General features: G+C 43.1%; 1 protein-coding gene across 2 annotated transcripts in view; it reads right to left on the minus strand.

Moving 5' to 3' along the window:
* Window positions 1-6547: 6547 nt before the first annotated feature.
* FLT3 (fms related receptor tyrosine kinase 3) overlaps window positions 6548-26744 on the minus strand; it is a 90689-nt gene continuing 70492 nt past the window's right edge. For both annotated transcript variants that reach the window (XM_068132259.2, XM_068132260.2), the window contains exons 10-19: window positions 23478-23582; window positions 22553-22663; window positions 20895-21033; window positions 20611-20735; window positions 20220-20356; window positions 19946-20068; window positions 16862-16973; window positions 14718-14817; window positions 13313-13417; window positions 6548-7703 (exon numbers count right to left, since the gene is read on the minus strand). In XM_068132259.2, coding sequence (XP_067988360.2) covers window positions 7667-7703; window positions 13313-13417; window positions 14718-14817; window positions 16862-16973; window positions 19946-20068; window positions 20220-20356; window positions 20611-20735; window positions 20895-21033; window positions 22553-22663; window positions 23478-23582 — 1094 coding nt within the window. In that variant the 3' untranslated portion in view covers window positions 6548-7666. The remainder of the gene's footprint in view (window positions 7704-13312; window positions 13418-14717; window positions 14818-16861; window positions 16974-19945; window positions 20069-20219; window positions 20357-20610; window positions 20736-20894; window positions 21034-22552; window positions 22664-23477; window positions 23583-26744) is intronic.

The following is a 26744-nucleotide window of genomic DNA, read 5'->3' on the forward strand; positions in this document are numbered from 1 at the left end:
GTTCAACGGACAGTTCCTAGGACTTCATGGTTCAGTTCCTACTCTGACATGCACCTTGTGACTGTGGGATCTTATATAGAAATGTGTGTTTCATAATTTATCATGTCCAATCAATTGAATTGGCCACAGGTGAACTCCAATCAAGTTGCAGAGACATCTCAAGGATGATCAAAGGAAATTGGATGCACCTGAGCCACAATTTGGAGTGTCACAGCAGAGCGTGGGGTTGAATGCTTATTGACAAGCTGCTCTTCTGATCATGTGCTTGTTAAAGTGGACATCTCTCTGACCATTCTCAGAGAGCCTCCTCAGCGTCGACGAGTCTGGCATTTCACTCAGGCCAACTGGCACGGTCTTCAAGCAGCCATCAATCATCTGGACTGGTCTCCCATCTCTACTGCCTCTGACATAAATTCTTCCTGGGAATTCTTCCAAAGCAAACTGCTCTCTCTCATGCACAGATTTATCCCATCTCGTCTTCTGTTGTCTTACCCTTCCTCCCGTCCATGGTACATGGAATCTTGTGGTGAGGCTATTGCCCAGAAACAACTTGCTTTCGTCTCCTGGAAAGCAAATCCAACGGAAGGAAATCTCATTTCCTTTCACAAAGCCCGAAACAAGTGTGTGTCCACCCTCAGGAGAGCCAGGAAACAATATCTCTCCGTTCTCAGGACCGAACTCTCTTATCTGTCTCCCTCTTCCAAATCCTGGTGGCGTCTGGTCAAATCTGTTTCTGGTGTTTGTTCCCCCTCCATCCCCTCCCTCACCTCAAATGGCCACACGGCTGACTCCGCGCGTGAAAAAGCTGAATGCCTCAACTCTGTGTTTGCCTCTAAATCTTCTGTCCCAAACCCATCCCTCTCTGTACCCACCGTACCCAGTCGTACCCAGCTGCTCATGGACTCTGTGTCCTTTCCTCCTGACAAGGTGGAAAAGTTTCTGTCAACCCTCGACTCGGATTCTGCAACTGGACCTGACGGCATCAGCCCACGGGTCCTAAAATCCTGTTCTTCCGCTCTTTCACTCCCTCTCTCTGTTCTCTTCACCCTCTCTTTTGCTCAAGGTCATCTTCCATCTCCTTGGAAATCTGCCAACATCACCGCTTTGCACAAAAAAGGTGCAAAAACAGATCCCAGCAACTTCAGACCAATCAGCCTTCTCCCAATTATCAGCAAAGTCATGGAATCCATCATTGCTTCAGATATGAAATCTTTCCTCTTCTCCAATGGTTTGATCTCTGATCATCAATTTGGTTTCAGACCTGGACACTCTACTCTGGACATGCTGCTTCTGCTTTCTCAACAATGGATGGAGGTCCTCAATGCCAAACAGGAAATTAGAGCAGTCTCCCTTGACATATCACGTGCCTTCGATACGGTCTGGCACCCCGCTCTGCTCACCAAACTCTCCTCTTTTGGTATCAATGGAAATCTCCATGCATGGCTGGCGGACTTCCTCTCTAGTCGTAGTCGTAGTCAACGTGTGGCCCTGAATGGGTTTCTCTCATCTCCTCTTCCTGTTCAGGCTGGAGTTCCACAAGGCAGTGTTCTGGGCCCTGTGCTTTTTCTGGTCTTCATCAATGATCTCTCTGACTCTCTTGAAAATCCTCTGTATCTCTTTGCTGATGACTCTACTCTCTGTCGCTCCATTCTTCATCCCTCAGATCGGCAGTCTGCTGCCTCCTCACTCTCTGCAGACCTGGACAAAATCACAGACTGGGCAAACAAGTGGAACATGTCTTTCAATCCTGACAAATCTCACACTCTTACGATGTCTCTCCGAAAAGACCGACTGGACAACCCTCCCATCCACTTTCTGAATAATCCTCTCCAAGAAGTTCTGTCACTCAAGCTTTTGGGTCTCACTATCTGCCATGATCTTTCCTGGGAAAACCACATTTCAAATCTGGCCTCCAAAGCCAGTCGCCGACTGGGCATCCTCCGTCGTTCAAAGTCCTTCCTTGGCACACCTGAGCTCCTCACCACATACAAGGCTTTCATCCGCAGCTCAATGGAATACTGTTCTCCCCTCTGGGCCGGTGCTCCTGCCTCACACCTAGCTCGTCTTCACGCTGTTGAAACCAAAGCATTCAGAATCATTGGAATCTCCCGCGATGAAGTTAACTCCAAGGGCCTCTCACTCACTCACCGCAGGCAGGTTGGTGGTCTTTCCGTCTTCTACCGACTCCTCTCTGGCCTTGCCCCCCCAGCTCTCTCTGGGCTCTGTCCCGCAAATATTCCTACAGGTCGCACAAGATCTGCCTGCAACCCTCTTATGGTCAAACTGCCAAAATCAAGACTCTCTGCTCACCTTCACTCCTTCATTCCTCTCTTCTCCCGCCTCTGGAACAAACTCCCTCACTCTCTTCAATCCCACTCCACCCTCCAGGTCTTTAAAACTGCTGTTCACCACCATCTCTTATCTTCCCCCATCCAAAATCTTGATCTTTTCTACCCCCGCTAATTTCACCCCAATTCCACTTTTTTGAAATACCAACTTCTGTCCTGGAAGTCCTTGGTGTCCTTGTGTTTTATACTTCTCCCTTCAACCCCCCCCCCCTTCCCACGCCTCCTCCCCCCAAGCCCCCTCCCTTCCACACATCTCCCTGCTCTCAAATGTTGTGTTTGTGTGCTTCCCCTTCTCTCCCCATCTTGTTTTCCGCTCCCTCTTTTTGTGTGTTTTGTTTGTCTGGTTGATTTGTTTGTGAAGTAAATGTTAGCTCTTTCACGAGCCTCGATTCAGTATACAAAAAACAAAACAAAACAAAACAAAAAGACATTTTAGATTTTCATTGTTAAATTTTTATTTTTTTTCTAAACCAAATTTTTTTTCCACTTTGATATTATGGGGTGTTATGTATATATCAATGCTAAAATTTTTTTATTTCATCCATTTTAAACTGCGAAACTTTAATAGTATGGGGTATTAACACAACAAAATGTGAAAAAGTTAAGGGATGAGAATATTTTCTGAAGGCACTGTATATTTTCACCCTGTTTGTCTGTTTCTGAGCAGGTTATCTTAAAAAGGTATGGACGGATTCAGATTAAACTTGGTGAACATGTTGGGTGTGTGACAAGGATGAATCGTTTCGATGTTAGTGAAGATCCGGATCAGAGTTTTCAATTTTTAAGGGTCGCCATTGAGAGATGGGGCCAAAAATAATATATTACACCACATCTCAAAAAGTTGTGCACAGATTATAACAAAAGTAGGTGTACGAGTTGGTGAGGTGAGAAGAATAAGCCTATTCGATTTTGTTTAAAGTCCAGAGACAGATCCGGCCGAAAAATGGGATACAAAACAAACTGTGCAGCCTGGTGGAGGTATGTGCTCTGCAGTGCCTTGAGTTGTTAAAGTACCCATAAGATTATTGTTAAATTACCCATAAGATTATTGTTATAAGTACAATCATATAAGATTATTGTAAAAGTAGGCTACCCATAGGAATCGTGGTGTAGTGCCAAATTTTGTGACGTCAAAAATGGTGGCTGTGACGTCATCGCCAGATTTAGCGTCGCATCAAGTTTTAACATGACACTAACCATTTTAGTCGTCGAAATGAGTGATAAATGAAATACACACATTACCAGGATAACCAAAAGCTTAACAGTTAAAACTCACACACACACACACACACTTCGAAATCCCCTTTTAAGAAAGAAAAAGTCAGATCAGTTAGTCTTTACTCGAACCACCGTTTTTTGACGAAACTATTTAATGTAAAAATAAAAGAAGTTAATTTTTATTTAGTACCATGTGGTAAAGGCTGACAGAATGGCGTAGGGGTATGCACACTCTCCTTTAAGCCTTCTAGTCTGGGTTTGAATCCCTACCAAGCTACTAACTGTTGTCCCGGTGGTTTACAGGGCAGGGTGATTCTGATTCATCAATGTGTTTGCCGTCCCTCAGATGGATGTTAAATTGGATGTCCCATCTGCCAGTATTAGTTACTTATTTGTTTTTCACATTAGTTGGTGTCTTTCTTGGAATTTATGAAAGAAGATAAAGCTTTGGGGCCCGGATAAACATCCGAGGGTATTGGAGGAGATAGCATCCGAGGGCATGATGTTAATATACAGTATATAACGTCATGCTTGTCTGCCCTGTCAACACAAATCAGTGATGGATTATCGGCCTACTTTTGCTCATACAACATGATAGCCATTCTTCACAAAAATAGCCACATCACTGATCCAGCCAGACTTCAGACTTCAACTAGTTGTAAGCATCCAAAGGTTTCCATGCCTCCACGTCTTTCAGGGTGTAAATGCAGTCGGACTCCGACATTCGCGGGTGGATACATTCCTGGAAAATACCACAAATGTTGAATCCGCGAATGTGGAGGAATTAGTTCAATGGAAAAAGCGGGGATAGGTTCCCGGCAGTTCGTGATTCATAAGAGAAAACAAAAAAAAATCCTGTGACCAACGTTGAATACGCCGGCGAATACACTGAGCACCTGGCCGTGAATGTCAAGCAAACTGCGAATACGCTGAGCACCTGAGAATGTCAAGCAAACTGCGAATACGCTGAGCACCTGGCCGTGAATATCAAGCAAACTGCGAATATGCTGAGCACCTGAGAATGTCAAGCAAACTGCGAATACGCCGAGCACCTGGCCGTGAATGTCAAGCAAACTGCAAATACGCTGAGCACCTGGCCGTAAATGTCAAGCAAACTGCGAATACGCTGAGCACCTGAGAATGTCAAGCAAACTGAATATGCTGAGCACCTTGCCGTGAATGTCAAGCAAACTGCAAATACGTTGAGCACCTGGCCGTGAATGTCAAGCAAACTGCGAATACGCTGAGCACCTGGCCGTAAATGTCAAGCAAACTGTGAATATGCTGAGCACCTGGACGTAAATGTCAAGCAAACTGCGAATACGCTGAGCACCTGAGAATGTCAAGCAAACTGTGAATACGGTGAGCACCTGGACGCGAATGTCAAGCAAACTGCGAATATGCTGAGCACCTGGCCGTGAATGTCAATCAAACTGCAAATCCGTTGAGCACCTGGCCGTGAATGTCAAGCAAACTGCGAATATACTGAGCACCTGGTCGTGAATGTCAAGAAAACTGCATGATTGGTGAGAGTGTGACGTCATCGTCGAACATTCCAGCACCAGGAACAAAAAGGCGAATCGCCGCCATTTTTCTCTCTTTTCTGGCATTCCTAGCGAGCAGTCGCATTTTCTCTCTCTGTTCCGGCATTCATGGCAGGTGGTTGCATTTTGCTCTCTCTCTCTCTCTCTATGTGTGTCTGTGTGTCCTGGGGTTCGTCGTGAGCAGTTGCACATTCGCTCTCTCACTTGTGCTGGGTTCGTGACAGGCAGTTGCATTTTCGCTCTCCCTGTTCTAGGCTGCGGGAAAGGCGGATGCATCCTTCTCTCTCTTGTGGTGTTCGCTCGTGACGGCTGCGCTTCGTGTCGTGCACGCCTAAGAAGTTCGGGACGGTCGAAGCTCGGTGCAGCAGAGTGAGAAGGACTGAGGGAGGAGCTCTGGGGTGTTCGCTTCACGCCGGCGGAACTTCGCGCCATTGCGTCTCTTCCCGCGCAGGGACGCAGAACTGGCGACGCCACCAAAGCAATCGTTGAGACCGGAGCTGAGCACCAGGCAATGCCCAACACTACATTTTTACTTTCGTTTATTTCCCCCTTGCGTTGTATACGGGTCTGTATGGAGGCTCCTCAATATAGGAATTTTAGTTTACTGTACATTCATTTTTGTTACCCTGGCATTATTTTCATTAAACCCATTATTTGTACCTTTTCAAATTCTTGTCTGTCTTGTTTATTTGTCGTGGGTTCGAGGAGGGCCAGTGAAATCCGTTCAGGTAAGCCTTGTTACACTCCACCCCTGCGCGTGTAAAAGGAACCGCCATAGTTTGGGTTTACGCCTCGGAGATAAAGCTCCGTCGGCCATCCGTCACCCTGAAGTCTTCACTACAGGGTAGACATGTGACTATATGATTTGTAAGGAAACAGATATTTTTAGTTACTGATTTAAAAACAGGTTCTACCTTTTTCTTTTGGACATTTTGGACCATATCGAGTCTCGTTTGGAGAACTTTCTGAACGCCCACATTGAATGAGTTCAAAGCAAGGAAGTACAGTTGTATTGTCAGAAGAACTCATTAGATATCATAAAGAGGAGCCTTGTCCTGAAGCAAGCAAATCTCATGACTCGACTGTATATACAATGAATGAAATCAGGAGGAGGTCCATCGAGTTATGCTAACCACCATGGGAAACAAGGAAAGCTGAGGTTTCGAGCATATACCTTTCATTAGAGCAACCACTTTTGCTCCGGTGAAGGATTAATGCCCGAAACGTGAGCTTCTCCTGGTTTCCCACAATCGTTCGCATACTTCAATCAACAACCTGTTGGCTTCAGCCATCGTTCTACCTGTCCGCCGACGCAGATGGACACACGGCTTTAACAAGCTAAATTTGTTGGTCATACCTCCATTGTAAGTATTCTCTTTCTTGATCAGGTTTACTCTAAAAGGATGAAATTTTTTTTATCGTAACAACCCAAACATCCATGCTTACAAAATGGTTTAATTACAGTTTGTTTCAGTAACACAATTGATAAATAATGCACACATTTTGGTTAAAGAGAAATTTTACAAAAAAAAACTAACCTAACAGCACATGAGCAGCACATTGATAAAAAAGAGAGACACATCATGGAAGAAAAGAATCACTTTGGGAATCTCTCGCTTTCTGTCGAACATATAGGAGGGAAAACAAGGACAGAACAGCTGAAGCTGCTGCGGGGCAACCGTGGGATTGGATTGTTTGGGATGAGCTAAGAGAACAGCGCACCTGCACTTAGTGCGTCATAAGAAGCAACTTCATGGTAGCCCAAGGTCTAAGCTGTTTTTGCAAACGTATGACAGTCGAACACTTTAATTGTTTTAAAACACAAACAGCAAGTTCCTTGCTATTATGACAGTTCTATAGGGCACTATACAGTATATATATATACATATACATACATGTAAAGATATATATAAATATATATATACACACACATGTACGTATACATATACATACATACATGTATATACACATACATACATACATACATACATACACACACACATACATACATACATACATACATACATACATACATACTTAGAAACACACACAGACAAACAAAGACACTGAATACTTCTGTGGAATGCGTTCTGCGGACGGGGAATCTAGCAAAAAGACCACGTACTGCCTTTGTGCACATATTGCATCCGCAACAAGGAAATTAAGTAAACACTGTACTGAAAAAAACAAAAACAAAAAAAACACTGATCGGTAACAGGTATTAAAAAAATTAATTGAACACATCATAATACGATGAAAGGAAACTTTTGTTTCGCTAAACCAACACTCAGTACGCAAAGAAATCCATACGCATGGACCGAACAAAAGCGGACGGTGCCAGGAACACGGAGTATAATTCACATATACACCTCGGAAGTGGCAAAAGCGATCGATACACGAAACAAATAAAGACGTCAGTAATCAGTAGACAAGTTACACCATAAGTGATGTTAGAGAAAGCCAGGGAACCGCAGTATGTCCAGAAGAGGCTGAGGTCACAGGAATGTTTTTTTGTTTTTTTGCTTGTCTTGCTCCGTGCAGGTCCTGGCGACTTGCTCAGATGAAGCAACTTGAACTGGGAGTTTGAAGGAACCTCCAGAGAAGGGAAAGAAAGACGCTTTGTCAGGGAGTTGTTAATATGATCGCTCACATGACAGCTGCATCCCAAATTCCATTATCCACGGTACAGAAACACAGCAGCAGAAAAACTCTGCAATGCATGCACCCCCTCGCATCCTTTCCTTCCAAAAAAGTTAAATAACCCTCGACTTTCTACACACCACAAGCATCCCCATCCCACCCCTTCCACTTCCCAGGCACCCCTACCCTTCCTCTTCACAGATCAGTGGTGCAAGATGCATCGAATAGGAACACTCAAAAAGTTCTCAGAATGATACAATCACAGTCGTCTTGAAATGTCAACTTTTTAATTTATGTTTTCAATCTAAAGGTTTACAAAACCAGAAAGAAAAAAAATTAGACACAGATACAGACACAGACACACAAATATGTACATACACACGAATGTATACACACACACACACACACACACACACACACACACACACACACACACACACACAGTCACACACACACACACAGTCACACACACACACACAGTCACACACACACACACACACACACACACACACACACACACACACACACACACACACACACACACACACACACACACACACACACACACACACAAACTCACTCACTCACACACCTTTTTTTTCTTTTCTAATCAATCATATAAAAGTATTCAGTAATAAAGTAATGATACCTTTTCCCCCTTCAGTGTTAAGGCTCGTGGAGAAGCTCAGAGATATAACGGATCAGGACATAACAGAACAAAAGGAACAGTAGAAAGATAGGAGGTGGGAGGGGAAACAACGACAGCAGGGTTGATGGACAAAACAGGGGAAGACTTGGCTAAATAAGGGATATGGGTAAGATTGAGAGGTAGGGGAAGACGCGGGGTGAACGAAATGGATGGATGGACCGAGATGGATGGATCACAAAGATGGATCACAAACTCTCAGGAAGGAAAGAGTGGAAATTTGTAAAGAGGTGCATGGGCTTGAGGAAGGTTAATGGGGGTAGATAAATCATGGTCATGGGTGGGGGATGACCTGATCGGGTGGTGAACAGCTGTCTTGAAGCCCCAGAGGGAAGAATAATATTGAGATTGAACAGAATGAGGAAGTTGGTTCCACAGTTGGGAAAAAAGGAACGAATGAGCATAGATGAGCAGTGATTCTGGATTTTGGGAGTTTCACCAGAAGAGGGTTACTGGCAGGCAACATGTGCCCTGCAGAGACCTGGTGGGAGGAAAGGGGACTTTGTTTGCATGGCATCAAGCTGAGCAAGGTGTGATGCAGGGGTGTCAGTGTCAGCACAGAGGTGAGAGGAGTACTCCATCAAACTGTGGACGAAGGCCTTGCAGTTGGATAAGAGTTCAGGTGTGCGAAGGAAGGACTTTGCACGCCAATAAATGACTTTTGCAAACCACATTTCTCAGGTGGCCTTCAAAGCCAGTCACCAAGGCTTTGAAGACAACTTGAATGTGTGGTTTGTCCAAGAAAGACCATGGTTGAAACTGAAGCCCAAAAGTTTGAGTGACTGAACTTCAAGAGTTAGATTGTTAAGAGGTAGATGGAAGGGTTTTTGCCAGATGGTCCTTTCAGAGAGAGTGATCATGTGGTATTTGTCCGGGTTGAAAGACATATTCCAAGTGTTTGACCAGTTATGGCAGAGGGTAGAACCATCTGCAAAGAGATAAAGAGGACTTTCCAGAAAGTCAGAGATCGTTGATGAAGATTGGGATTAGGACTGGGCCAAGAACACTGCCTTGGCAGACTCCAGACCTCACAGGAAGAGGAGATGAGGGGATCACATTGAGAGCCACAATGTTGAATAAGAGAGTCGAGGAAGTCGGTAAACCATGAGTGGAGTTTTCCTTGGATGCCGTAGATAGAGTTTGTAGAGCAAGTCGGGGAGCCAGACTATCAAACGCTCGAGATATATTTTATTTTGAGAGAGATGGCCCTGATCTCATGTCTGACAATGAGGGTCTTCATCCTTCGTCGGGAGAGCTGAAGCAGCATGTCTAAGGTAGTGTGACCTGGTCTGAATCCCAATAATGCATCTTGGCCTATCGTGAGTATCTCCTTCCAGGAACATTTTGAACATCCCTTATAGAAGCAAAACAGCCGAGCATTTAAACCTCTATAAAAGGTGTAACTTGCAAGTTTAAGCAATCAAGATTCTGGAGTGCAATTACTGGGTGAAGTTTCCAAAATGGACAAAAGTCGGAGTGTTGTGGGCTCTAACAAGAGGCTCGGAGTTTGCGAAGTCTAGATTTCACACAGAAAAATGAAACTTTACCCAGTTCCTTTGTGGGTAGATCTGCCATTTCTGATGTTCCTACACGGGTTTGTGTTACCGATGATAAAGTACAAAAACAACCCAAAAACGAGAATAGGGCAAAGGTGTCATGCGGGGAAAGTTTAGCAAACGAATTGCTCAGTTGTTGTTCCAACAAAGGGAACGTGACGGGTTGTTGGATAGGATGTCTGCGTTTCGAGTGCAATTAATACGCAGCATCAAGTTGATTAGGCTGGCAAAAATATCCGCCTGAGATGCAGCCAAAGTTGCGGTAACATTTTTATAGTACGAGGAATTTGGATTAACATCAGCCAGACAGGATGGGGCCACTGGTGAAAATGGGTGGGGTCGGTGGCTTGAGTTAGATTTAGCCCTGTTAGAAATCTTCCCACAACCTGTGTGGTCACAGAGCACCAGAAATGCTGTGTAGTGCTCTCTCGAATCACGATTGATGATACCCAACAATGTTCGCACCTCTTTCGGCATTGCATTTGGGGCTATGTACATATGCAAAAAATAAAAGATTTTGCACCTATGACATATATATATATATATATATATATATATATATATATATATATATATATATATATATATATATATATATATATATATATATATATATATATACAGTCGAGTGAAAAAGTAAGTACACCCCATGTAAAGTTTTGACTTTTTCAACATATTTCTACATACAGCTTTTTGATCTTCATTTCAACAATATTGATAGATAAAGGTGATATAATATAACAAATATCATGAAACATTTACATTTTGAAATGCATTGTATAATTTAAATAAACATAAATGCAAATTTTGCATGTGGAAAAAGTAAGTACACCCCTACATTTATCACTACTTCAAATACCTAAAATTAGAATCAGGTGCACGAGCTCAGGTGCAAATGATTAGAACACCATTAGAGGATCTTGGAGGAACCTGTCTTATTTAAACCTCAGACATTTAGTTTGGTTTGCTCTTTGTTGTTGAAGTGTGCGGCGTCACCATGCCCAGATCAAAAGAGCTCTCTGAGGCCTTCAGAAAGAAGGTTATAGATGCCTACGAATCTGGGAAGGGATTTAAAAAGATCTCCAAAATGTCCAAATCTCCAAAAAGATCTCCAATTTGAAATCAATCATTCGACTGTCCGGAAGATCATCTACAAGTGGAGAAGATTCCAAACAACTGCCAACTTGTTCAGGCCAGGCCGCCCCAGCAAGTTCAGCCCAAGAGCAGACCGCAAGATGCTGAAAGAAGTCTCTAAGAACCCCAGAATGTCATCACGGGACCTACAGGTAGCTCTTGCCACTGTTGATGTCAAAGTGCACGAGTCTACCATGAGAAAGAGGCTGCACAAATTTGATCTACATGGGAGGTGTGCCAGGAGGAAACCTTTGCTGTCCAGAAAGAACATCAGGGCAAGACTAAAGTTTGCCAATGAACACCGAGGCAAAGACCAGCACTTCTGGAATAATGTGCTCTGGACAGATGAGTCAAAGGTAGACCTATTTGGCCACAGTACCAGAAGACATGTTTGGCGAAAACCAAAGACAGCATTTGACCACAAGAACCTGATACCAACTGTAAAGCATGGTGGTGGAAATATTATAGTTTGGGGCAGCTTTGCTGCATCAGGGCCTGGGCAGCTCACCATCATAGAATCCACTATGAATTCTTCATTGTACCAGAGGGTGATTGAGGATAATGTGAGGCAATCTGTCGGAAAGTTGAAACTCAACCAAAGGTGGACCTTGCAACATGACAATGATTCTAAACATACCAGTAAATCCACCAAGGAATGGCTGAAAAGAAAGAAATGGAGGGTTCTGGAATGGCCAAGTCAAAGCCCGGATCTAAATCCCATCGAGATTTTGTGGGGGGATTTTAAACGAGCTGTGCATGCAAGAAACCCCTCAAACATCGCACAGCTGAAAGAATTCTGCATGGAGGAGTGGGCAAAAATTTCTCCCAGTCGATCTCAGAGACTGGTAGACAGTTATAAGAAACGCCTACTTGAGGTTGTTTCTGCCAAAGGGGGCATTACCACCTATTAGAGCCAAGGGTGTACATACTTTTTCCACATGCGAAATTTGCATTTATGTTTATTTAAATTATACAATGGATTACAAAATGTAAATGTTTCATGATATTTGTTATATTATATCACCTTTATCTGTCAATATTGTTGAAATGAAGATCAAATATCTGCATGTTGAAATATGTTGAAAAAGTCAAAACTTTACATGGGGTGTGCTTACTTTTTCACGTGACTGTATATATATATATATATATATATATATATATATGTCCCTTTTCTTTTCTCTCAACTGCTACTCAGCTCGATACTTCCTGCTTCCCTTGATTTTATCGATTCATCTCCCACCTCACGTATACGTGTGAGGGTATCAGAGGTAGCGACCACTTGTACCTTTGAGCTGTCTAGTCTCGTTATGATTCCAGACCCGACTAAAATCTACCAGAATAGTGCTTCGCAGGTAGGGCATCGACATCACAAACTTTGTCAACCATCGGATGGACATTAAGCCAGTTGTCCTGTATGCTCCCTTTAGCTGGTGGACATCAAATATCCCACAGTATCTTTCGATGAAGACTATGCGAACTATCGCCGACATCCTGAATAAATTAGAAATCCCTGCCTTGACCTAAAGAGGGTTCTACATCACATAGCTGCACTCCCAGCAATGATGCAACCAGCAGGCAGTTTCTGCACACCAATGGATGGATGGAACTCTGATACTGACAGTACCTACCTCATTATTGACAGTTTCAGAAAGTAACTCTACTCTGCAGGTAGTCACGTTTACACCAATTTCCATTCACCTTTATTTTGGTGAACAGTCCACTGTATCGAGTTAGAATCTCAGGAAGATGGCTCGAGGAAGTTGCAGACCAGTAGGTTTTCCTAAAGCCGACAGTCTGTCCACTCTGTTGTCCAAATGCTGAATATTATGTTGAGAAGACAATTTGAATTACATGTTTCATGCTAGCAACGGCAGGTAACTGCCTGGCAAGCAGAACCGAGTCACTATAAAAAAACACACACACACACACACACACACACACACACACACACACACACACACACACACACACACACACACACACACACACACACACACACACACACACACACACACACATTCCTTCGTTTAGCATTCAGGTCATTTAAAAAGTCGCACATTGGTGGGAATTGGACCATTGTACAACCCCAAACGTTTGCTGTAGAACCATAGGAACCAGACATTTTTTTAAACAAAATATAATTACAAGGTTTTGACAATTACTCACTTCTTTGGATCACCATGCAAATGCACTTGAATCAAATCGACAAGCTGGTCAAATGTTGGCCTTTCCGAGGCTTCATCATTCCAGCAGGACAGCATGATGTCATACCTGTAAGAAAAAAGGCCTTCATGACCCTGGGATACACCAATCACCCCCTCACTCCTGGAATTCACCATCACCCCCTCACTCCTGGGATTCACCATCACCCCCTCACTCCTGGGATTCACCATCACCCCCTCACTCCTGGGATTCACCATCACCCCCTCACTCCTGGGATTCACAATCATCCCCTCACTCATGGGATTCACCATCACCCCCTCACTCCTGGGATTCACCATCACCCCCTCACTCCTGGGATTCACCATCACCCCCTCACTCATGGGATTCACCATCATCCCCTCATTCATGGGATTCACCATCACCCACTCACTCCAGGGATTCACCATCACCCCCTCACTCATGGGATTCACCATCACCCCCTCACTCCTGGGATTCACCATCACCCCCTCACTCATGGGATTCACCATCACCCCCTCACTCCTGGGATTCACCATCACCCCCTCACTCCTGGGATTCACCATCATCCCCTCACTCATGGGATTCACCATCACCCCTCACTCATGGGATTCACCATCAACCCCTCACTCATGGGATTCACCATCATCCCCTCATTCATGGGATTCACCATCACCCACTCACTCCAGGGATTCACCATCATCCCCTCACTCATGGGATTCACCATCACCCCCTCACTCATGGGATTCACCATCACCCCCTCACTCATGGGATTCACCATCACCCCCTCACTCATGGGATTCACCATCACCCCTCACTCATGGGATTCACCATCACCCCTCACTCATGGGATTCACCATCACCTCCTCACTCATGGGATTCACCATCACCCCCTCACTCATGGGATTCACCATCACCCCCTCACTCATGGGATTCACCATCACCCCCTCACTCATGGGATTCACCATCACTCCCTCACCACACGATTCACCATCTCCGCTCCCCCTCCCCCCTTACTACCGGATTCAACATCACCCCTCTCACTCCAGGATTCACTACTATTACTTTACCCTGGGCCTTACCATTTCCACTCTGAGTGCCACTTATAGCAGCTATCACCATGTGCTTTGTGTCTGCACCAAGAGCAGTTTGTGAGTCTAAGAAGCCTTCTTTTCCTATACACGGCCTTAAACCTCTGCTAATAACGCTCTCGTGAAAAATAATCATTACAATTTCAATTTAGCCATTTACCAAACAAGAGATCGAGACATTTACGTGCATATCGTAATGTACAATCAGACATGCAACCCAATACCGCACGCTTCACGCCAAATCGACATGCATCGAAACCTGAACATGCAGCACCAAAAAGGAATGTCACTTTCATACGTACATGTCTGCCGTGCAGAATCTTGGAGAGGGCATCCTGTAGCCCTCTTTGATCATGCGATAGAAACACGAATCTACCCGCATTCCAGTGTACGGGGTCTCCGCTGAGCATAAAACGCAACATAGCACAATTCATTCATGGTGTTATGAAATAAAAACACGAATAAAACTTGTTTATGTAGGAAGTTGCTTATCCTTTGAGGGGAACCATTAAATTAAACTAGTTGAATGGGTTTATTTATATATATATATATATATATATATATATATATATATATATATATATATATATATATAAAAGGCAATGTGTGTGTGTGTGTGTGTGTGTGTGTGTGTGTGTGTGTGTGTGTCTCCTCCATAACTTCAAAACCATGAAAACAAGCAGCTCTAAATTTGCCTGTATACTTATCGAACTCCAAGGGAATGCATGAATGAAAACTGGGTGTTTGGGGGGTGTTTAAACACCCGTTTGAAGATCACTTAGCGGATGCTAATCACCAAAAAAATAATCCTTGCCAAAATGGTGGTGCACCATCTTAATCAGCCCTCTGTCACATCGTTGGGTTCTTAAGCGCCATTTTGTTTTGGCCGATTTAAACGTGCCTTGCCTTGGATGACCACGATGACCTCTCACGGACTAATTAAAGCATATCATCGAAATCTGGATTCAGATTTGAGGATCAGATCCAGTACACTAAATAAGTATTGAAATCTGAAAAATTTAAGACATTAGCGATTTTTATAACCAAGTGTATATCTTATCAATAAGCTATTAGCAGAGCTGTACTTCCTCCTTTTTTATATTGCCAAAGCATAAAACTTAACGTTTTCTACTGTTCCAACAATTATACTGAGTGAAGAAAAGATTTAGGAATGTGCCCAAAGTGTAACATTATTGAGCGCAATGAAAATAATTAACCAGCAGGATCAACGTGATGGCTTCCGCAGTCGTGCCTGGGTACTCCGTGGGGGGAAATCTCCGGAGTTAAGAAGGCAAAACAATAAAATTAACGATCGAATTAATAGAATGTAGCCCTGCTCCTTCCTTCTGCTACAGTCTATTTAATTTATTTCCATCCGTTACAAAGTAGAAAGTATATCGATTGAGGAATAAAGGCTGGTTTCAAGGTAAACCTTTGAAGTTGTCGTTTTGATGTATTTTATGTGTGTGTGTGTGTGTGTGTGTGTGTGTGTGTGTGTGTGTGTGTGTGTGTGTGTGTATGTATGTATAGGTTACCACAACAGAACTTCAAACAGGCTGTGGTGCCTCAGTCGCAATGGTACACTCACAAGCACTCATACAGGAGATTTGTTTTTGTACAAGTGTATGTGAGTGTGTGTGTGTGTGTGTGTGTGTGTGTGTGTGTGTGTGTGTGTGTGTGTGGTCATTAAGCACAACGTATCATCCTCTTTTCTAACCACCCCACTCCTCCTCCACTCCTCTCGCTCTTTTTTTATAGTCTCTGTCTGTGTCTGTCTGTCTGGCTCTCTCTGTCTCCCCCACCCCTCTCTCACGAAGTGACTGCGTTTTATATGGAATATATATATATATATATATATATATATATATATATATATATATATATATATATATATATATATATATATATATATATATATATATACATACACAGATATGGGTACATATTGTAAAGTTATGTTACATTTCCACATGCATGCCGTGCAACTCCCCCAAAACCCACCCCTCCGACCCCAAAGGGAGGAAAGAGTGAAGGGGGGTGGGGGTGTGGGAAGTAAGCTCAAGTTCAGCAATACGTTTCCCCTTAAACATGTGGCAAATCGAAATGGAACTCTTGGCATGAACCTTGGCCTTTAACCTGTCATCATCACTTATTGCAAAGGCTAATTTGGCTAGATCCGGTGTCTACCACCTTACCCTGCTCTGCACTAAGCACAGTAAAATGTTACCCACACATTGCAAAGCTGGGCCTTCAGACCTTGCCTTAATTAAAGAAGATAATCGAGCCCGATTTTCATTCAATCGGCCTCCAAAAGCACATGACCAATGACCATCCTCTTGCTTTCCATTTACGAGGTTAAATCATGAAGAATACATCTTTGATCGCTTCATGCTCTTGTCTGAACTATGGTTCAGGAGGGCAGGTGGCACGAGATCGAGGGTCTCACCTAGAGAGAAGATTTCCCACAGAAGAATGCCATACGACCACACATCGCTTTGCACCGTGTACACGCAGTGGAAGATACTCTCAGGAGACATCCATTTGACGGGCAGTCGCACCTGGCCCAGCAGGAATGATGCATTAGACAGAGTACACAGTGTGGCCAAATTGGCAAGTGCTCTCTTGGGAAAACCAAACAAAATAGACCATCTTTACATTTTTGATTTCACATTCAGATGTTATAAAGAGTTAGAACAATAACAACAACAATACCTAGCTGAAAAAGATTGCAATATGGCTGCGAGGCACTCCCATGACAACACTTTTTATACCAATTTCGAAGCTTGTATATAAATCACATGCAAGAGAAAGATATGCAACAACAACATGAGTGTACTTTTACAGGCATCACAAGAATACTGGTAGTCAATGGACAAACCAAGATGGTGGCGAGTGAGAGAACAAAAGAGGGTGGAACAGCAAATAACCAACCCCAGAACGGCACTCGGCAGAGCCAGGCTCAACAGCCTGGCTCTACCTCTGCCAGGCTCAACAGCTGGCTCTACCTCTGCCAGGCTCAACAGCTGGCTCTACCTCTGCCAGGCTCAACAGCCTGGCTCTACCTCTGCCAGGCTCAACAGCTGGCTCTACCTCTGCCAGGCTCAACAGCTGGCTCTACCTCTGCCAGGCTCAACAGCTGGCTCTACCTCGGCCAGGCTCAACAGCTGGCTCTACCTCTGCCAGGCTCAACAGCTGGCTCTACCTCGGCCAGGCTCAACAGCTGGCTCTACCTCGGCCAGGCTCAACAGCTGGCTCTACCTCTGCCAGGCTCAACAGCTGGCTCTACCTCGGCCAGGCTCAACAGCTGGCTCTACCTCGGCCAGGCTCAACAGCTGGCTCTACCTCTGCCAGGCTCAACAGCTGGCTCTACCTCTGCCAGGCTCAACAGCTGGCTCTACCTCTGCCAGACTCAACAGCTGGCTCTACCTCGGCCAGGCTCAACAGCTGGCTCTACCTCTGCCAGGCTCAACGGCTGGCTCTACCTCGGCCAGGCTCAACAGCTGGCTCTACCTCTGCCAGGCTCAACGGCTGGCTCTACCTCTGCCAGGCTCAACAGCTGGCTCTACCTCGGCCAGGCTCAACAGCTGGCTCTACCTCTGCCAGGCTCAACAGCTGGCTCTACCTCTGCCAGACTCAACAGCTGGCTCTACCTCGGCCAGGCTCAACAGCTGGCTCTACCTCTGCCAGGCTCAACAGCTGGCTCTACCTCTGCCAGGCTCAACAGCTGGCTCTACCTCGGCCAGGCTCAACAGCTGGCTCTACCTCGGCCAGGCTCAACAGCTGGCTCTACCTCTGCCAGGCTCAACGGCTGGCTCTACCTCTGCCAGGCTCAACGGCTGGCTCTACCTCTGCCAGGCTCAACGGCTGGCTCTACCCCTGCCAGGCTCAACAGCTGGCTCTACCTCGGCCAGGCTCAACAGCTGGCTCTACCTCGGCCAGGCTCAACAGCTGGCTCTACCTCGGCCAGGCTCAACAGCTGGCTCTACCTCGGCCAGGCTCAACAGCTGGCTCTACCCCTGCCAGGCTCAACAGCTGGCTCTACCTCGGCCAGGCTCAACAGCTGGCTCTACCTCAGCCAGGCTCAACAGCTGGCTCTACCTCGGCCAGGCTCAACAGCTGGCTCTACCTCTGCCAGGCTCAACAGCTGGCTCTACCTCTGCCAGGCTCAACAGCTGGCTCTACCTCTGCCAGGCTCAACAGCTGGCTCTACCTCGGCCAGGCTCAACAGCTGGCTCTACCTCTGCCAGACTCAACAGCTGGCTCTACCTCGGCCAGGCTCAACAGCTGGCTCTACCTCGGCCAGGCTCAACAGCTGGCTCTACCTCGGGCAGGCTCAACAGCTGGCTCTACCTCTGCCAGGCTCAATAGCTGGCTCTACCTCGGGCAGGCTCAACAGCTGGCTCTACCTCGGCCAGGCTCAACAGCTGGCTCTACCTCTGCCAGGCTCGACAGCTGGCTCTACCTCGGCCAGGCTCAACAGCTGGCTCTACCTCTGCCAGACTCAACAGCTGGCTCTACCTCGGCCAGGCTCAACAGCTGGCTCTACCTCGGCCAGGCTCAACAGCTGGCTCTACCTCGGGCAGGCTCAACAGCTGGCTCTACCTCTGCCAGGCTCAATAGCTGGCTCTACTGCTTACGCTTTGTATTCCGCTGATAGGGCGGATCTGGATCTCAACCTTAACCAAACTCTAATCGGCTTGTTTTTTTTATCATGTACCCACCTCATTCACCACTTTTATCATCACCCATCCATAAATTTTTGTGATATTGTGCAATATATCATTTTTGGCCACATCTCTTAATGGTAAAGAATCACTTAAATTTTTTTTTTTTAAATCCTCGCATGCAGATCCGGATTTTCACCCAAATCTGATTGGGTATTTGTCTTTGTCACACACCCAACCTGTGCAACAAGTTTCATCCAAATCCTTCTGTAACTTTTTGAGCTATGATGATATACATATACATAGACATATATAATTATATATGTATATACACATACATACACACACACACACAAACTTATATAGTTTCTTGCCCTATCTCTCAATGGTTTAAAAAAAAAAAAAATCAATAAAAATTCCAGTATCCAGATCCAGATCTGGATCTGGATCTTCACCCAAATCGAATCATTTCGTCCTTGTCACACACCCAACCTGTCCCCCAAATCATTCCATAACTTTTTGAGATACCCTGCTCACAGAAAGACAAAAAGGGGTGAAAGCAACCTCCATCCACCTTCAATGACAGAGGAAGTTATGAAACTTCTGATCAATGAAAACATCAAACCTGTTGAAATATACTAATGATTTCTGGTCGAGGGTATATAATATACTATCCCAGCTTCATTATGAAAAAAAAAAAATCAAGGTCAAGTTTGAACCAGCTCAAAACAATGATAATTTTGACAACTGTGTACCATTAGATACGCGAACATCACAGCAGGTTCATAAAGCCAAAATCGTACTGTCATGTCATGGCCCATTTTAAGAGGACATAATCGGATGACATCAGACAATTCCGGTCTCACATTGCCCCTGATGACGTAGTTCGAATCATTCACAATGTCCCGTGCGAGCCCAAAGTCGCAGATCTTGGCCACACGGCCTCGAGTGATCAGGATGTTCCTAGCGGCCAGGTCCCTGTGTATGCACTGGCAAGTGAAAAAGGACACGGGTGGATTAGTGAAGCAGACCAAAAGAACACAAAAAACTGGACATTGATCAGATTATATGGAAAAGAGAAAATTCGTGGAGGTAACTCGCTGTGTGATCGGGAACACATCGACTGCGATGGATTCTCACGTTTTTGAATGCCAAGAATGCCATTCCTTTTGCAACTTGGTACGAGAAGCTAATCAAGTCTTCCAGATCCAGCGGTTGTCTATCGGCCTGCTCATCAAAATCTTCCTCTTCTTCAAGAGCATCATCACTTTTGAGGCCTGAAGTGACGATAACAGTTTTAATACACAAAAGGAATGATAAGAAAAATGTTATTCATGCATCATCACAGGCTTGAATTTTCATCAAGCTCCTTCGATACTAATGTTAATGTGCGACTGCGAACTCGGAGTTAGTAGGGTTGGTGGTGCGAGGAAGGAGAGGGTAATTGATGAAGTTCAAAACAGTTTTGGACCAAAAGGTTCAAATAATTCAGACATTGGTTAAAAAAAAACCAGCATAGGTATTGAATTACCTGTACCGTTGATACCTTTCGATACCAGGGGCGTCATGTCATGAGATTGAATTTTTGCAAGCAAGCTAGGTGAACGAGGCCTCATTTCCAAGTAATCCCCTTTTTCTGCTTTTCGCTCCTGTGGTCTGCGGCAGAAATAAGTCCGATACGTACAGCTAACCAAATTGCAAGGCCATTCCCAGAATCTTGCTCATTTTTTTTTTGTCACAAATACTATTGTCCAAAAGTGGAATGAAACCCCATTGTCCAGCACCAAACTACAGTCAAAGCCAAAATTCACTTACGGAAGAATGTTTTCCAGGAAGGAGAGGTTCTGGTACTCCGTTAACCTGGTGTTCCACATCCGAAAGTCATTCTTCTTCTGATGCAGGAAGTTGAGGAGGTCTCCGTGGCAACAGTATTCCGTGATGACCAAGATTGGGCCTGAAAAAGAGGGAACAAATTTGCTCACTACATTGACATTTACTCAAATGTTAACATTTCCTTACTTTTGGAAGGAAGCACACGTGTCCCAATCCAAGTGGGAAGATTTTTTTAGAAATAAGAAATCCATTTCAGTTCTATATCCAAGGCTGTTTGCTATGCGGTGCTGACATGACAGCTTAGAGGTACATGTGCTCACCTTTGAGCTGTCTAGCATGGACTTAAATCCCAACTCAGCTATAAACTGCCATCCTGGTGTTTCACATGCAGAGTGATGCATCAATGCATGCGCCATCCATCGGAAAGATGTTCAGCTGGATATTCCACCTGCCAGCCCCGTGTTGCCAGTGAATGTTAAATATCCCACGGTGTCTTTCACAAAGAGTAGGGGAGTTATCTCCAGCAGCCTGAATGAATTAAAATTTCCTGTTAAAACCCTCTCGCCGACCCACAATTGCAAAGTGGGAAAGGTATGCCAGTATGTCCAACATCAGTTGAGGGACACCTTCGTCCAATAGTGATTGGAAACCAGGCATATGATGATGATTATGATAATGATGCTATCTATCTATAATTCCAGTAATCTCTGTGTGTATGTATGTATGTATGTATGTATGTATGTATGTATGTCTGTTTGTCTGTGACCGCTGTTTCTCGACAACTACCGGTCCGATGTACTTTAAACTTGCCAGGTATATTGCTGGGGACCCGAGGATGTGCCTTTTCAAGGTTTCATATTAATCGGAGAAGTAGTTACCGAGCTATGTCCAAAAAACGATTCAACCAATCAGAGAGCAGCGAGCTATCACGTGTGCCGAACGTGGCGAACAGACTCTGCCTCGGACGGCACATTTGAGAGCGTATTCATTTATTTCACGTTGGCAAACTATGTTGGCGTTCAACTATGTTTTAAAACTAATTAAAACTAATTTGCGATTCATCGTAACTGCGATATGCGACCTTCCGGACAGTGAAGACTGCACTTCCGGCAGCCAATCACAGAACGCGTTGTTGCGTGGGCGTGGCCGATGTGAGAGCGAGCCGAGCCGAGCGCGTGCGCCATTACGGTTCGTAATTCGATTTCTTCCGGAGAAAATAATAATTTCTCGATTTCTTATGCGCATTATTTCTCCCAATTCAGTCAGAGCGAAGGGCGGAAGCGAAGAGCGTTGTTTTTTTTGTTTACGGGCGTACGGGCGTACGGGCGGGGTAGAGCGTACGGGTAGCGTTTTTTTTTTTGGCAAGGAACGGGCACCCACGTACGGGCATGCCCTAGTGTGTGTAAATTGCCATATTCTTATGCACATCATGCATAGAACAGTAGTTAGAAATCTGACAAAATGGACCAAGCTAAAGAGTCGGATGGTACATCTGATGGCACGTTCAAAGGTAGCACATAGGCCTGGCTAAAACGTTGAACAATGATGCAACACCAAAATAACCAGAAACCTTCCGTGTATATCCTCAAATCATGACAATAACACAATTAAAACACCAAAGTGGATGAGTTTGGTCACACCTCCAACGGTGCAAGCCCCCAGTAGATTGACGATGTTGATGTGATGCCCCAGGTGACTCATTATCTTCAACTCCGACATCAGGGCCTCCTTTTCGCTGCAGTGTGCACTTTCTGCAAAGAAAACAAAAAACATGAAAACCCGAGTCAAGGGCTGCTGGATGAGCAAACTCATGATCCGAGCGAAAACATTTTAAACCAAGGATATGGAAATTAAGCCTTATACCTACTTTACAAACTTATACCTACTAATTTCCTGAAAAGCTGGAAGTAATCTCGTTCTGTGCTGACCAGCTCTTTTTAGACCAAAACATCCGTCCATAGGTGGTGTTTGGCCTAAACTAAAAGCGAGAGTGATCTGCTAATAAATACTAAATCTCCTTCTTTACAGAGGCATTGATTAGGAGTAGATTAAGTCTTCTTAAGCTGGAGAAGACAAAAATTCCTGGCTGGAACTACAAGGCCATTTGATCATGCCATGCAATACATTTAATCCCAATAACACCTGCCATTTAATTCAACTTTCTCTGCTTTTGTGCTTCTTGCTTCGCTTCTTTCTTTCTTTCTTTCTTTCTCTTTTTTTTTTTTCCTCTCTCTCTCTCTCTCTCTCTCTCTCTCTCTCTCTCTCTCTCTCTCTCTCTCTCTCTCTCTCTCTCTCTCTCTGTCTCTCTCTCTCTCTCTCTCTCTCTCTCTCTCGTATGTTTTGTGTGTCCGTTTTTTGTTTTTTTTGTGATTAATGTTAACTCTTACACAAGCCTCGATCTTGTATCCCCCCCAAAAATAATAAATAAATATATATATATATATATATATATAATATATATAAAAAATATATTGTCCATTGCCTTTGATTCCGGGTACACTGATCCACAGAACTCTGATAAAACAAAGATAACTGCAATGCATTTTACGAAAGGGACAAACGTACGTTTCAGCATTTTGACAGCCACCTTGGTCGCCATGTCCGACTTGAGAAGCCCATGAGCCGTCGCTTGCATCACCTTCCCAAATGCTCCAGAACCCAAAAGTTCTCCTGCAAAAGCCGAAAGTTAAAGCCCGATTAACTAATACACCATTTTCGAAAATATTCGAAAACGACAGCAAAAGATCTCCAGTGCTAACGAAAATGCATTTTAAATACATGTAAGTGTCTTATCAATCTTCACCGTCAGTGATAATGTTTGTTTAATTTTCCCTTGTGCTACAAGGATCATGCTTTACGCTTTCCGTGTGAGGTTCATCGGGTTTCAATCCAGGAATTTGTGGTCGCTCCATGCTATCCCACGGCGCAAATCAATATGGAGCTAATGGAATATCTCCGCAACTCATGGCCTACCTCCTGGGAGCCCGCGGACAAGGAACCTGCCGGGATGGTAGTGTGGTTTATTGTAGACTCACGGGCAGTGAGAGGGTCTTGACCCTGTACATGAACCTAACTTTGACCCAGACTTACACGTACATCAAACAATGTTTAGTTGGTACTGGTGCCAAACATCTCATTTTCTGGAGAGAATAAAAAAAAACCGTGATTGGGGAAAAAGTGAGGAAGAAGTAATATGAAGAGGAAGAATCATGAAGAACAAAGGGGGGATATAATCAATTATTGCAAAAACATTTCATTTTCTGGAGATAAAAAAAAATCAACCGTGATTGGGAAAAAAGTGAGGAAGAAGTAATAGGAAGAGGAAGAATCATGAAGAACAAAGGGAGATATAATCAATTATTGCAAAAACATTTCATTTTCTGGAGATAATAAAAAATCAACCGTGATTGGGAAAAAGTGAGGAAGAAGTAATATGAAGAGGAAGAATCATGAAGAACAAAGGGAGATATAATCAATTATTACAAAAACATCTAATTTTCTGGAGATTAAAAAAAATCAACCGTGATTGGGAAAAAGTGAGGAAGAAGTAATATGAAGAGGAAGAATCATGAAGAACATAAAGTGAGATATAATCAATTATTGCAAAAACATCATTTTCTGGAGATAAAAAAAAATCAACCGTGATTGGGAAAAAAGTGAGGAAGAAGTAATAGGAAGAGGAAGAATCATGAAGAACATAAAGGGAGATTTAATCAATTATTACAAAAACATCTAATTTTCTGGAGATAAAAAAAATCAACCGCCATTGGGAAAAAAGTGAGGAAGAAGTAATATGAAGAGGAAGAATCATGAAGAACATAAAGTGAGATATAATCAATTATTGCAAAAACATCATTTTCTGGAGATAAAAAAAAATCAACCGTGATTGGGAAAAAAGTGAGGAAGAAGTAATAGGAAGAGGAAGAATCATGAAGAACATAAAGGGAGATATAATCAATTATTGCAAAAACATCATTTTCTGGAGATAAAAAAAAATCAACCGTGATTGGGAAAAAGTGAGGAAGAAGTAAAAGGAAGAGGAAGAATCATGAAGAACATAAAGGGAGATATAATCAATTATTGCAAAAACATTTCATTTTTTGGAGATAATAAAAAATCAACCGTGATTGGGAAAAAGTGAGGAAGAGGTAATATGAAGAGGAAGAATCATGAAGAACAAAGGGAGATATAATCAATTATTACAAAAACATCAAATTTTTTGGAGATAAAAAAAAATCAACCGTGATTGGGAAAAAGTGAGGAAGAAGTAATATGAAGAGGAAGAATCATGAAGAACATAAAGGGAGATATAATCAATTATTACAAAAACATCTAATTTTCTGGAGATAAAAAAAATCAACCGCCATTGGGAAAAAAGTGAGGAAGAAGTAATATGAAGAGGAAGAATCATGAAGAACATAAAGTGAGATATAATCAATTATTACAAAAACATCAAATTTTCTGGAGATAAAAAAAAATCAACCGTGATTGGGAAAAAGTGAGGAAGAAGTAATATGAAGAGGAAGAATCATGAAGAACATAAAGGGAGATATAATCAATTATTACAAAAACATCTAATTTTCTGGAGATAAAAAAAAATCAACCGTGATTGGGAAAAAAGTGAGGAAGAAGTAATAGGAAGAGGAAGAATCATGAAGAACATAAAGGGAGATTTAATCAATTATTACAAAAACATCTAATTTTCTGGAGATAAAAAAAAATCAACCGTGATTGGGAAAAAAGTGAGGAAGAAGTAATAGGAAGAGGAAGAATCATGAAGAACATAAAGGGAGATATAATCAATTATTGCAAAAACATCATTTTCTGGAGATAAAAAAAAATCAACCGTGATTGGGAAAAAGTGAGGAAGAAGTAAAAGGAAGAGGAAGAATCATGAAGAACATAAAGGGAGATATAATCAATTATTGCAAAAACATTTCATTTTTTGGAGACAATAAAAAATCAACCGTGATTGGGAAAAAGTGAGGAAGAGGTAATAGGAAGAGAAAGAATCATGAAGAACATAAAGGGAGATATAATCAATTATTGCAAAAACATTTCATTTTTTGGAGACAATAAAAAATCAACCGTGATTGGGAAAAAGTGAGGAAGAGGTAATAGGAAGAGGAAGAATCATGAAGAACATAAAGGGAGATATAATCAATTATTACAAAAACATTTCATTTTTTGGAGATAATAAAAAATCAACCGTGATTGGGAAAAAGTGAGGAAGAGGTAATAGGAAGAGGAAGAATCATGAAGAACATAAAGGGAGATATAATCAATTATTGCAAAAACATTTCATTTTTTGGAGACAATAAAAAATCAACCGTGATTGGGAAAAAGTGAGGAAGAGGTAATAGGAAGAGGAAGAATCATGAAGAACATAAAGGGAGATATAATCAATTATTGCAAAAACATTTCATTTTTTGGAGATAATAAAAAATCAACCGTGATTGGGAAAAAGTGAGGAAGAGGTAATAGGAAGAGAAAGAATCATGAAGAACATAAAGGGAGATATAATCAATTATTGCAAAAACATTTCATTTTTTGGAGATAATAAAAAATCAACCGTGATTGGGAAAAAGTGAGGAAGAAGTAAAAGGAAGAGGAAGAATCATGAAGAACATAAAGGGAGATATTAATCAATTATTGCAAAAACATTTCATTTTTTGGAGATAATAAAAAATCAACCGTGATTGGGAAAAAGTGAGGAAGAGGTAATAGGAAGAGGAAGAATCATGAAGAACATAAAGGGAGATATAATCAATTATTACAAAAACATTTCATTTTTTGGAGATAATAAAAAATCAACCGTGATTGGGAAAAAGT

Source organism: Myxine glutinosa, chromosome 12 (genome assembly GCF_964187855.1).
Source record: "Myxine glutinosa chromosome 12, kmMyxGlut1.1, whole genome shotgun sequence".
Taxonomy (NCBI): Eukaryota; Metazoa; Chordata; class Myxini; order Myxiniformes; family Myxinidae; genus Myxine; species Myxine glutinosa.